This window comes from Tarenaya hassleriana, unplaced genomic scaffold (genome assembly GCF_000463585.1).
Source record: "Tarenaya hassleriana unplaced genomic scaffold, ASM46358v1 Cleome13, whole genome shotgun sequence".
Classification (NCBI taxonomy): domain Eukaryota; kingdom Viridiplantae; phylum Streptophyta; class Magnoliopsida; order Brassicales; family Cleomaceae; genus Tarenaya; species Tarenaya hassleriana.
Window position 1 is genome coordinate 426,977 of NW_010963495.1, and position 13,189 is coordinate 440,165.

The 13,189-nt window shown below is 36.5% G+C and overlaps 3 protein-coding genes and 1 pseudogene across 7 annotated transcripts in view; 3 read left to right on the forward strand and 1 right to left on the reverse strand.

Moving 5' to 3' along the window:
* The window catches only part of LOC104807234 (TIP41-like protein), a 2,427-nt gene extending 480 nt beyond the window's left edge, over positions 1 to 1,947 (forward strand). The window contains exons 2-8 of one of the 2 annotated variants that reach the window (XM_010532422.2): positions 303 to 488; positions 610 to 700; positions 781 to 897; positions 1,002 to 1,061; positions 1,178 to 1,219; positions 1,340 to 1,468; positions 1,605 to 1,947. In XM_010532422.2, the coding sequence (XP_010530724.1) occupies positions 303 to 488; positions 610 to 700; positions 781 to 897; positions 1,002 to 1,061; positions 1,178 to 1,219; positions 1,340 to 1,468; positions 1,605 to 1,715 (736 nt within the window). In that variant the 3' untranslated portion in view covers positions 1,716 to 1,947. The remainder of the gene's footprint in view (positions 1 to 302; positions 489 to 609; positions 701 to 780; positions 898 to 1,001; positions 1,062 to 1,177; positions 1,220 to 1,339; positions 1,469 to 1,604) is intronic. The other variant, XM_010532423.1, reaches the window with a different exon arrangement.
* Positions 1,948 to 1,978: 31 nt separating this feature from the next.
* Positions 1,979 to 4,228, reverse strand: LOC104807235. Of its 4 annotated transcripts, none has more exons than XM_010532426.1 (4): positions 4,029 to 4,227; positions 3,176 to 3,294; positions 2,874 to 2,940; positions 1,979 to 2,327 (listed from the first exon to the last, which is right to left on the reverse strand). In XM_010532426.1, exons 1-3 carry the CDS (start codon positions 4,184 to 4,186, stop codon positions 2,918 to 2,920), a joined length of 300 nt encoding a protein of 99 aa, XP_010530728.1. In that variant the 5' UTR covers positions 4,187 to 4,227; the 3' UTR covers positions 1,979 to 2,327; positions 2,874 to 2,917. The 4 variants fall into 4 exon arrangements, 3 of the variants coding, with proteins under 3 accessions (XP_010530728.1, XP_010530727.1, XP_010530729.1); XR_770734.1 differs by having other exon boundaries at positions 1,992 to 2,327; positions 3,134 to 3,294; positions 4,029 to 4,228; XM_010532425.1 differs by lacking the exon at positions 2,874 to 2,940 and having other exon boundaries at positions 1,992 to 2,327; positions 3,134 to 3,294; positions 4,029 to 4,228.
* A 2,924-nt stretch (positions 4,229 to 7,152) lies between these two features.
* Positions 7,153 to 7,950, forward strand: LOC104807236 (annotated as a pseudogene).
* A 3,872-nt stretch (positions 7,951 to 11,822) lies between these two features.
* LOC104807237 (triacylglycerol lipase 1) overlaps positions 11,823 to 13,189 on the forward strand; it is a 2,928-nt gene continuing 1,561 nt past the window's right edge. The window contains exons 1-3 of the mRNA XM_010532428.1: positions 11,823 to 12,087; positions 12,477 to 12,587; positions 12,693 to 12,833. Of these exons, the coding sequence (XP_010530730.1) occupies positions 11,947 to 12,087; positions 12,477 to 12,587; positions 12,693 to 12,833 (393 nt within the window). The 5' untranslated portion in view covers positions 11,823 to 11,946. The remainder of the gene's footprint in view (positions 12,088 to 12,476; positions 12,588 to 12,692; positions 12,834 to 13,189) is intronic.

Here is a 13,189-nt window from a genome sequence, read left to right on the forward strand (position 1 = left end):
AATGCCGAGAATTTTGATTCCGTCTGTGGAGATGGTTTTGTTTTTGTGTCGAGAGACAGTTTCGTTTTTTTTATGGTGCGCGACGTAATCGATTTTTATGGAAGATATTGAAGGTATGCTTGCGTCTTCTACATAAGTTGTGTTCATCTACTGATTTCGTTTCTTTTAGGTTTATGTTGGGTAATCATAACATACAATGTTTTCAATATATACCTTCGATTCTGTTTTTGTGTTGCTTACGCGCATCTTGGCTGTGTAAGCTTTTCCATGCCATTAATAGCTACGAATGCGATGTTTTTAAGGTGGGAAGAAAAGCTTCAGACATCTCATTTACCCGAAATGGTATTTGGCGATAATGCCTTAGTCCTAAAACACTTAAGCAGCGATACTAAGATCCATTTCAATGCGTTCGATGCTCTCATGGGTTGGAAGCAGGAAGGGTTGCCTCCGGTTGAGGTTCCTGCGGCTGCACAATGGAAATTTCGGAGGTATATTGACGACAAGCTCGGGTTCATATTGACCAAATACATGATTGTCGAAACAGTTGGATGTTCTTTGTTGTTATGTATGAATGAAACTGTACCTGATGCGCCTCTAATGTATCTGCAGCAAGCCATCTCAACAGGTGATACTAGACTATGATTATACTTTTACAACCCCGTACTGTGGAAGTGAAGTGATTTCGAGAGACGAAGAAAAGGTGTTTCCTTGGATCATGTTCAACCCTTTTTTCTACTTAAGATGACATAATCGCTTATACAAGACCTTTCTAATATAAAGCAGCAAGGAGCAGATGCAGATTTGGACAGGGAAACCAGTCTTCGATGGGAGAACTGTGAAGAGCGGATTGATTTGGCTGCTCTCTCACTTAAAGAACATATTCTCTTCTATGATGAGGTCCGGCCCCTGTCTAGCAAGAAAACACATACTTTCTGCTTCGGTAAACTCTTCTGAGTTATTGATGTCCTTCTTTTGATGTGTTTATCCTGTACCTCGTTCAGGTAGTTTTGTACGAAGATGAACTGGCTGATAATGGAGTGTCACTTCTCACGGTGAAAGTGGTAAATAGATCCTCGAATCTTTCTGTCACTCATATTCTTCCAAAATGATGAAAATATTGATCTTGTATTCGGTATTTAGTAACGGATGATCCTCTTGCTCTCCTGTTTTCTTCCAGAGAGTCATGCCGAGTTCCTGGTTTCTTCTTTTACGATTTTGGGTGAGTCAAGACAGGAAATCCCCTAAAAGTCAAAATCTTTTTGCAGGCTTGTTGCTTTAGTAGTACAGGAGCGTTTGTTGATATTTGTTTGTTTCACTATCTACGTGGTCGCATTTACAGCTCAGAGTTGATGGTGTTCTCATGAGATTAAGAGACACAAGAGTGTATTGCGTGTTTGGCAAGGGCGAGACACCCACTGTTCTCCGAGAAAGCTGTTGGAGAGAAGCCACAATTCAGTCTCTATCCGCTGTTAGTCTTCTCAACATTTCATCATTACTACTCCCATCTTTTATCAGATTCAAACAAATCATATAATGCTAGAGTTTTTCATCATTTTATTTTTTCCTTTCTTTCATCAACCTCGAGTCGGCGTTTCTGTCCACAGAAAGGGTATCCGATGGATTCAGCAGTGTATAGTGACCCGAGCGGAATCAGCCAGAGGCTTCCCGTGATTAAGCAGACAACTCAGAAGCTGAAGATCCCGCAGAAATCGTAGACTCTTATCAACTTCCAAGTCGCTCCACAAGAACAGCAATGTGCTTATATGTGTTAAGTATAAGCTTTCTTAGAGTCATTGAAACTACTCCTTTCGTGGTTGTGTTTTGTCGTGAAATTGATTCTGTTGATGGGCATCTAGTGGATGGTGTGTTTATGTTCAGATTCTACTGTAATTTAAGGGATATGTAACAAGTTTATTCAGCAAAATCAAACCAAGCTTAGACTTTGTATTGATGTTTTCTGGCTTTATACGAGTATAAATTGGCAAGTCTAGTGAACAAGATCACAACTCACGTACATAAATCTCAATTAGAACCAAACAAGCAAATTCGAACCAAGATCTTTGAAAAACAGAACAAAAGAACACGGCTTTTGCTAAAGTTGTTGGAACATGAAAAGACACATGAAATGCCCCAAGGCCTCGTGCTCTTTTCAAGCTGTGAAAGTTCTAGAGAGTCTTAAGAGAACGAAGGATGCAATCGTTCTTCTTTGTTATTTAGTTTTCTTACTAATTGAACGGAACGAATGAGTTCTTCTCCGGACAACCCCACCTACTCTCTCTCCACTGCTTCATGAATACTTTGGCACTCTATCTTCTTGCTTCAAGTACCTGTGTATTATTTGACATAAAAGTTCGCATTAGAAACTCAAAAATCAGTGCATCTGTCGAAGAACAGACTATTGACATATGCATGCATTAGGCAAGTTCCATTTCCCCGCGTTTGTCTGTTAAGACAATAAATTGAAACCTCGAGAAAAAGCTCTACATTTCGAAAAAGCCCGTGTAGTCAGAGAACATGCTCGCCAACCGAATATGTGGTAGCAAAAATAACTCAAGGAGCACCTTTTTAAAAAAACTCAAATAGCATTAGCATGGCCGCATCACCCGCAAGCGGATCGGTGGAAAAACCAAAGCTTAGATGAAACTGTGTATCTCCGGGGGAAAATGGGAGAGTTCTCTGCTCTACGGTTTCTATAGTAATCTGAGTGGCGGCTATTAAGATAAGGTGCCATGCCTCAGGGAAAATTTTAAATACGGATAACACCTAGTCTAAAGATTGGTCATATCCTGTATGCCAGAAAATGAAGAGAAATGGCAGCTGATATGTTATTTCACAAACACAAAACGCAGAAGTTGAAAAAACAAGAAACCTACAATGAAGCAGCACTCTCTTGTCAGCGACTGTAAATCCACGTGCATCACCCATCTTTTCCATTCCTACCTATCAATTCCAAGCCCGATATGTTCTTAACAGCCGGAATAAGAACAACAGAACAACCAAATCTATCATTCTACTCAAAACAAGAAGTAGTGCTACACCTGATGTTGAAGAAACTTCAGGAGAGGAGAATTTAAACAAGAAAGCTTTGAAAACTCAACCATTTTCATGAAATCCTAAGGACAGTAACACTCACAAAGACACTACTAGCGATCCTGACAAGTGCGTCGGAAGGTACCGTTTGACAGCTCGCAGAAAGCCCGCACATTAAGAGTGAGGTGAGAGGTGAGTTGGGCTGCAGCTGCAACACTGTGCAATGGTAGCAACGACTGTGTGCATCCTAGTTCTCCAAGGTTCCTATACAAGCAAGAAAACAAACATGAATATGAAACTTCTCAATTCACCACAAGAAACAGAGACAAAATTCAGTTGGCACTTGGCAGGTGAAAATTTTCATGCAAGTCCTAACGTAATCAATGATAAATTTTGAGAACCATAGTTGCATTGTGAATCCACCCGAAAAACGGTAAAAACAAAATTTCAGATGTCAGCAGCCAGCAGGCCCCAAATCCAAGTGGGTTCTGTAATATGCGAGACATTAGTTTATCCCCGTTATCCCAAAACCGACAAGTCATCAAACAATTGTAAGAAAAAGAGCAGTTGACAGATCTAGGTGATGATGACTTCACTTGGATATCCAAATATGGAAGATATGAAAATTTTCAATTCCGACCATTCTCTCCAATAAATCGAACATGAATATCAATGACTACTTGATTGGCCTCAGACTCAGATGATATGATAAGCAACTCAAGATTTGAACTATCAAGTGACAAACAAACTCATCATTAGAAATGTCATTACCGGCAATCTTACTCTTAAGTAATTACAAAGCATTCACAAAACACTGCTACCAAGGTATTTACAGAATACCAGATGAAAATCCTATGCAAATTCAGATCCGGGAACACAAGATGGTCAAACAAAATTAGGGTTTAACAAACCCAGGAAACATAAGATCGAGAAGAAAACATGCATCATTAGAACCAACAGACAGTACACCGAACGCGGAAAGAGCGAGATGTAGGAACCTGGAGGGAGAGAAAGAAGCAAAACGGCGGCGGGGCATGGAAGATTGAGGAGGACGGAGGCGGGGGAGTGACGCCGCCGGACGATGGCGAAGGGACGGTGCTCTCGCCGCGGCGGAGGCAAAGGAGCGGCCAAAGGATCCGGCGCTGCGCCAAGCCATTTTTTGCGATGTCTGTTTCACGGTCGAGAAGGAGAAGTAACGGTGGCTTCTCCTAGGGTTTAAGGAGGCTGTTACCAGATATTCGGGTGCGGCGCGCTTCAGGGAATAACTTCTCATTAAAATCATCACAGCCGTTGATTTGCTCTCTGTGGATCAGATGGTCAACATTTGACCATTTTTTTTTCAATTGTTTTTTTGTTTTACCACATAAGGCCTAGTTTTGGACCATCATTGGCACAGACAGAAAGAGCTGCTTGGCATAAAACGAATAGTTTATTAATCTATTTCAGTTTGTTTTGGTAATATTTTTTTCTCATACCAAATGTATGGAACTGACTAAAATCTGCAATATTTTCTCAAGAAGAAATTAACAAAATTTTATACAAACCAAAACCAATATGAAAATTGAAAATATTGTAATTATTCAGCTAGCTATAAAATGTGTAGAAAGAAATAGCTGCACATGAAAATTTCAGAATGTAAGTCATATATATAATAATTGTCTATATAGCGTATATAATGAGAGAATGTCCTTTTATAAATACAAAATGAATCATGGTTATAAATTTAATTCCGAATCGAAACACAGAATATTGGAAGAAGATTTAAAGAAAATCTCAAACTGTATCAGAATTTTCTACTTGAAAAACCAAGTTTGTGTGAATTAAAATTTTCTCTAAGCAATCATAATTTACTATCTTCCCATAATCATTTTCCCCTATAACTCACATTTTTATTATTTGACATATAAAATTAGGTTTAATTAGCTTCTTTTAGATTGTTTTTTGTTACAAAACACAAAAATGTAATGTAAGGAAATCGGAAACCCTACATATTTACTATTTTAAGAAAATAATAAGAAAATCATAATATTTCTACCAATTTGGAGAGATCCGAATCGATCTTTTAATAATTAAGGTTCGAATTTAATTTGACTAATTTGAGGCTCTGTCTAATGAGAGAAGAAAAGGGTGTAGGAGCTGTTAAAGTTTGAGAAATCCCACTTTTGACCTCTATTATTTTTCTATATAAAAAAATATTCTATTATTTTCCTTTTGATAAAAATATTGGTTCTTTTATTTAGCTCCATGTAACGAACAAGTAGATACGGTTTGATTCTATCTAACTATGTTTGACTTTCTCCTTTGCTAACGATGAAAAGCATCCATCAAAGTCAAACCTCACGACCGGTCTTGTTCTTATTGCATGTTAGCTTGAGTTAAATATTTTTTTTGTCAATTCATTAATTTAAAACGTCATAAAAAAATGAGCAAATTCCAATTAGTATAACAGATCGTTCGAATTAGACTTGCAATTCCGATAATTATCCCGTCACCATGCATGCATGCATGCGCATCAAAGTTCTTTTTATAAAAAAAAAATTGTATATGTTCCTACTCCAAGACTTTTTTTAAAATTTTCAAACAAAACGTCATTTAAAATTAAACGGAGGGAATAATAATAATAATAATAATAATAATAATAATAATAATAAATTCAAACAATCTTTGTGTGTAAAAGGTGCATTTTAATGGGGGCGGGGCACAACACAAACTAGAGGGACCGTGTGAAATGGTCATATATAATCAAAGTCAAATACATTGTTTATGCCTCAAAACCACCTACACGGAGAAACCCGTATATAATAACAAGGCAAAATTCAAAATCCCACCAACCGAATTGAATCTCACACGCGCTCGATCAAATTCCAAAGACGACGTGCCAAGAAAAAAAGAAAAGGAACATGAGAAGATCTTATTCATTTGTTCTGGTTATCAATCTAACTTTGATTTTCTTTCTTCTCCTTCTCTCTTGCTCTCCATGCATTGAAAGCTCAAGGCCTCCCAAAGATCAGGAGCAAGAACAAGAACAGGAATATCATCATCATCATCATCATCATCATCACCATCATGGTCTCCATGGATCTCCAAAAGAGAGATTCTTTGTCTATAAAGCTTATTCTGGGCCAAGCCGCCGTGGTCGTGGTCATTGATTGTTCATCCTCCACGACATACTTGAGGTTATCGTAGGAATATAACATTTACAATCTTCTATTGGGTTTTGTAGGTCGAAAAATGTAACGATCCATGCATTCAAATGTTTCCTCTTTTTTTTTTTTTTTTTTTGATGTGATGATACAATTCAGGGTTTAAATTTATATGATATGATTGTATTGTGCATTCCGCATCCATTCAGTTTTCTTGTATTTTTGATTTAGCATTTTGTCCGAAAGGATGGGTTTTTTTTTACAATTTTAAATTCTAAATCTCTATTTTTTTAATTAATTATTTCCACTCGGAATTCAATTAATTCCCATTCCAAAACGGAAATAATATTCGAGACTCATTTCCGACCTTTCGGGATAGCGTGCAATAGTGTATATAATCATAATTGTATAAATTTGGAATAAGGACGTATGATCGTAACAATTTTATTGAACATATCATCACAATGATAGTCAATTTTTCATAAATCTTTCCTACAAATGTGCCGACATTGATTTCAAACGGATAATTTATGGGTATCTAAATTATCAATTAAGATTTTACGATATTTATGAAATTGTAACTTCTCTTCTCTTTCAACGAAAATAAAATATGATATCTAAATCGTATATGAATAATCGGGCCCAAAATTGGAGGGGAAGAAAGAACTAGATCCACATTAATTAGCTGTGCCCAAATTAAAATCAGGACATTAACACATATGTCACGGTCAAAGTCTTCGTCAACCTCTTTCTATAGAATCACGCCAACGTATTATATTTCCTCGAAAATAGAAGAATATCTATTTGTGATCATTGATATTATACGGTGAAGTTTTATTTTATGAAATTTGTGTATTATACGGTGAAGTTAACAATTAGATTAAAAATAATTGGATATAATTTTATTTTTAAGAAAATTAAAACAAGTTCGAGTTAAATACAACAAATACATTTTCATTGGACTGACCAAGTCCTCAATAGCTCCTCTATTTAAAGCATCACATCTGCGTCTCTCTGCATAAACAAATCAACGTATTTGCATGAGGCCACTTGACTTCAACAAGATGGCTAACACAACCTTCCTTGTTATGTCCCTCGTGCTCACTCTCGGTCTGGTCAACGCCGTTGACTACATCGTCGTCGACAACACCGGAGACTCCGACGGAGGCCGGAGATTCCGAGATGAGATCGGAGGCTCCAGCTACGCCGAGCAGTCGCTGACATCGGCGACGGAGTTCGTGTGGTGGTCTTCCAGCAGTCAAACACCGTGTCGGAACGAAAACCCGTGGAGAAAATCACGCTGTTTATGGAGAACGGAGACGGCGTGGCGTTCACGTCGGGAGATGAGATCCACTTCAAGATCTCGCGGGTTTCTCGGGAGACGTGAGGAGGGAATTTACCGGCACGAGATCGTCCACGTGTGGCAATGGAACGGGTCGGGTCAGGCTCCGGGCGGGTTGATTGAAGGGATCGCTGACTTCGTGAGGCTGAAAGCGGGTCTTGGGCCGGATCATTGGGTTGAACCGGGCCAAGGAGACAGGTGGGACCAGGGGTATGACGTCACCACTAGGTTTTTGGATTATTGTAACGATTTGAGGAATGGGTTTCTTGGGGAGTTGAACCAGGAGATGAGGGATGGTTATAGTGAGGGTTTCTTAGTCGACTTGCTGGGTAAAGATGTGAACCAGCTTTGGACGGATTACAAGGGGGAATATCTAAATTACCTTCTATCTCTTATATTGACTTCTCTCACTACCTTCCAAAATTGAAATTAAAAAAAAAAGAGTACTGAACAATTTAATAGACAATTAAACCCTTATAAAAGTTAAGAAATACAAAAAAGTCCTTCCTCTCAATTTAAAAAATTAAAAAACAAAAAGATAGGTTATATTCTCTCTCCTAAACTCACGATCCCTCTCTCTTCTCTCTCTTCTAGCTCTCAAAATTTTCTCTCTCATAACTCTTGCTATCTGTTCTCTCTCTCTCTCTCTCTTTCGGAACCATCGAATTTTTATCCAAAATTTAGAATAGTTGAATTTGTCGCTATTTGTAAAACTGTCATACGATTCAAAGAAGAAATCACACCACAGACAAAACAAGGCTACAAGGCTTCTACATCAGCCCAAGACTCATCTTCATTGGCATCTTCGAATAAGACCGAAAACCGAATGCAAATTGCTGAGCTAAATTATCACCGGGTAGGTTACTTCTCTTTTTCACAAAACAAAAACTCACATGGTCTTCCGTCACTTGGTCACAGATTTCACATTAGTTTGGTAACGTCATATGGTACTATGTTAAACTGGCCATATGGTACCATATTACATGATCGTATGAGAGTTTGCCCTATTTGGTCGCATGGTCTGTTGGTCACTTAGTCTGCAATCGGAATATGGTTCACATATACTGTAAATGTATAAGTTATCCCGCATCACATGGTTACAGGTCATAAGTTACATAGTCACAGATATCATGTCACACGGTCACATGGTATCATGTTCACTCGGTCACATGGTGACATAATGCAGAATGCTAACATATGTTTTTTTGTAACACATTGAGGAGACAATATATGAATTATTCCAAATTTATAACTGTCAATAAAATGGTGAAAAAAAATTAAGTGATGACATAGGAAGCAATACATGGTTAGTGACATTATTTTCACGAAGCACATTATGTGGTGAAAAAAATCAGGTGACTTGTCAACCGTAATATTTTTGCACACTTGGATGATTCTGAGTCCCACCAGAAACATTGCATATGAAAACTGGGTTCCACAAGGTCACGAGATCAGTTAGTTCACAAGGTCACAAGACAATAGGTAACATAGTCACAAGTGATTTGGTTACATGGTCTCAAGTCACATGATGTCATCAATTTGTTTTGATTTGCAGTTGTCTTTTATATATAAAATGGAAGAAATTTAGTTCTCTTCGAATGGAGGTACTTCAATAATGAATCGCAACTCCAACACTTGTTTCACATGCAATTCGATAGGACATTGAAGATGGCTCCAACGACATTCATATCGAAAGATTAGGTTTTTTATGCAATTTCTATACAAGAATCCGGAAAGCATATACTGGAAGAAAGTTCATGACTTAGAAATTTGTTCGAGAAATTCTTTGAAAAAAAAGAAAAAGAAGGAAAAAAGTATGATAGATGAAGAAGAAGAAGAACAACAACAACAATAAGGACAAGAATGACAATGGTTGTGAGTGCGGTGTAGAATTAAGAACTTATTTCTTTTTGTTATAAACCCTAAATATGATCTTTTTTATTTGTTTATTATAAACATAATGAATTATATATTATGATATTATATTTTATGTTTATTTTATATCTGAACTTGTTTATAGATACTACTACAAAATATGATGTAAAAAATATTGGAAGGTAAAAAATTTGAGTTGATAAATTTTGGAGGGAAAAAATTTTGGGTTGAAAAATATGGATTAAAAATGTTAGACCCACCGAAATCAGGGTTGAATTGTCAACCGTAGTTTTTTTCCACACTTTGACTATACTGGGCTCCACCAAGAATATTGCATATTTAAACTGGGACCCACAATATTTCGGTCACAATTGGTCACAATGGTCGATTTAGTGGATTCTTTCAAATGAATCGATGTGATTGTCATCACATATTCCATATGCACCATTTTGAATTATAATAATTGAGTTATTTGAATTTTGTGTGCAAAAGTAGTTCTAACAAATATGATACATTAGTGTTCATAGTCTTTTATGAAAAATTTTGACAATTTTGGTCTTTTTACATTACAAACTCGTTTTAATGTTTTGTAATTTTATCATCAACATAATATTTGTGTTCCTTATACCTTATAATAATAGACCAAAGCTTGAAAAATACGTTTCACTTGTATTTAGCTTCGTCACTTGGTCACAGGTCACATCCGGTCACAATGGTCACATAGTGTAAAATTGCACATTGGTCACATGGGACCCAACCACTACTCATATGAGATAAATTATTTACTGTTTTTTAATATGTAGAATAGAACCAAAGTATTATAATCTATTATTTTAATATATGATTATACAAAGATCTTAATGTTTTAGTGTAAAGATATAATATAACATTATTATACAATTTATATTTTTCTATTCATTCAAAATTAGGGTTTCTCTCAAACTTTGTTGATGTTGATACTCCTGTTGCGACATGAATCCGCTTTCGGACTTTACTAGGACCTGATACGAGTTTGTAACTATGCATGAGATTGTGTTTTCTTACACTCCAACATTTCGAGTTTAAAATCAATATTGTACGCAACTTCCAATTACCGTCGGATCCAGTAACTTCCAACACTCTTTAGTTTTTCATCACATTTCCTTCTCATTCATATATGTTCTCCATTCTTATTCACTATCCATTTACCATCATACAAAAAATATACAATTGTCGATCTCTTATCTCGTCCATCTATAATAGTTATAGAAAATATAAATACAAAATGCAGATCAATTCGACTATTCTGGATACAGTGACCATGTGACCATATGAATATAGTATCATGTGACCATTATTAACATTTCTGACTATTCTTGACTATGTGACTATGTGATTATATGAACATAGTACCATGTGATAATTATTACCATTCGACCATTTAATTTAAACACATGGGACCATTATTATCAATCCGACTATTATGAAGATCATGTGATCATGTGATCATGTGAATGTGGTACCATGTGACCATGTGAACCTGGTACTATGTGACCATGTGAACATGGTACCATGTGAATCTGGTACCATCCGAATCAGATATATGACAATACCATACAACGACAAAGGACAAAACTTCACAAACATCACCAAGTAGAATAAAAGAAGTGGAAAAAATATCATTCTTCATCAAAATAACATCCACAACCATCAATGTGTATGAAAAATAATAAAATTTTACAGATCTATGACAATACCATACAACAAAGGACAAAACTTCACAAACATCACCAAACATCACCAAGTAGAAAAAAAAGTGGAAAAAACATCATTCTTCATCAAAATAACACCCGCAACCATCAATATATATGAAAAACAATAAGATTTTCACAATTAATTATTTATTTCTAACTCGTCACTAATTTTTCACTGATTTTGTTTTGATTTTGAGTGATTTTGATGAAAAATCGGAACAAATTCGATGAGAGAGAGTGGTAGGAGAGAGAAACTCAAAAAATAGGAGAGAGAAACCGAAAAAGAGAGGAGAGAGAAAAACTCTATATTTTAGGAGAGATATTTTTTATTAAAAAAATTATATAATATAATATATTAAAGGTATTTTAGTCATTATGTATGAAAAAAAGTATAATAAAAGTTGGAATTTTTTTTTAAGGAGAAGGGTACGAGTCGATATTGATTTAGCATATTGAGTGTATAATAGAAGTTGTCCCGATTACAAGGCTAATTATGGCCAATAAGTGAATTGTATGATTATTTTGTGTTATGAATAATTTTATTTTAAACATATTTTGATATGTTCTTTGAATAAAATTTAAATTTATAGAGTTAACAAAAATATTAAATTTATATGTTATGATTTTTTTAAATTTCTAAAATAACAAAAAAAATCTATTACGCAAAAAATCTATCAAAGGGGAAGGAAAGCATCCAAAAAATTGTCGAAGGCCCGCTCGTTGATTGACTTCTCTTAATTTTATCCAAACAAGTGGCGTTTCGTGCATTCTGTGATACGTACACTTTCTTCCATCTCCGGCGAAATACGCCGTGCGTGAGGCGATGGAGTCGCCGTTCGTTGCGGCGGCGATCGCCCTCACAATCCTCTTCTCCCTCCTCTTTACCGTCTCCGGCGGATCTCCGGCCAACTCCCTCTGCGCTCAGCTTATCCAACCTTCTGGTTATCCCTGCACCGAACACACTGTATTCTCTCTCTCTCTACCTCCTTCCTTTTGGTGTATGATCAATTTAGCATACTATTCGTTGGTGACGAAATGAGATTATCGAAAACTTTAGATGATCGATTTTGGTGTGTTGTTATTGATGGAGAGTGAGGTCTTTGAGATACGATTTATAGTATTTCTCGATCCGATACGCGTGTTGGAGATCCAATTTCACAGCTCCGATGCCATTTTAGGTGTGAATGGGGCATGATAAAATTGAGAGATCGAGAGAGGGAAAATTAACCGAATTGGACTCTGTATTTGTAAAGAGTTTAATTAATTAGCCATTAACGTTTTCTTTAACCGTGTCTACCTGTATCCGTAAAGAGTTGTCATGACCAGGAACTAGTGCCTTGTGTTTCTATTCAGATTCAAACAGAGGATGGATATATACTGGCTCTTCAACGCGTGACTTCGCGTACTGATCGTCTAAGGCTTCGACCTGGTCCACCTGTTCTGCTTCAGCACGGACTATTTATGGTACTAGTTCTGAAGGATACTAATCCTTTTTAGGTAAATTAATATGCATTTGAATTGAAGAAGTTTGACTGCTGATATTTCCTCTTCATATGGGGTTCTTTTCAGGCTGGAGACTCATGGTTCTTGAACTCCCCTGAGCAATCACTCGGCTTCATTCTTGCTGATCATGGTTTTGACGTATGGGTCGGCAATGTCCGTGGAACACGCTATGGTTATGGTCATACATCATTGTCTGAGAAAGATAAGGTATGCAAAGCTTTCCTCAATAGGTATGGATGCGCTTTCATGTGTATCCAATGTGTTGATGTATGGCTCTTCGTAACCTGAAAATTCACAAATTAATCTTGGTTCAGGATCACACATCTTATATGTTCCATCCCTTATGTTTGGCCCAGAGGAAACTCTCCTGAGAATATTCATTATAGAAGAGGCGTTATTGTGATCCTTGACTCTATGACATGAGCTCTAATAAAATGGGGGTAGTATGTTATTCAATTTTGGTGTATTTGTTTTATGCTAAACTGATTAATATATAGGTAAATACTCATGGACTTCATTTGCATCGTGTTTCATTCTATCACTGTCATCTAACCTAGGGAAAG

Excerpts from the sequence above, each read along its gene's own strand:
- LOC104807235 (XM_010532425.1), bottom strand. The coding sequence starts at position 4,186 with ATGGCTTGGCGCAGCGCCGGATCCTTTGGCCGCTCCTTTGCCTCCGCC. Across the intron at positions 3,295-4,028 it reads GCTTCTTTCTCTCCCTCCAG|GAACCTTGGAGAACTAGGAT; the intron begins GTTCCTACATCT and ends TTGCTTGTATAG.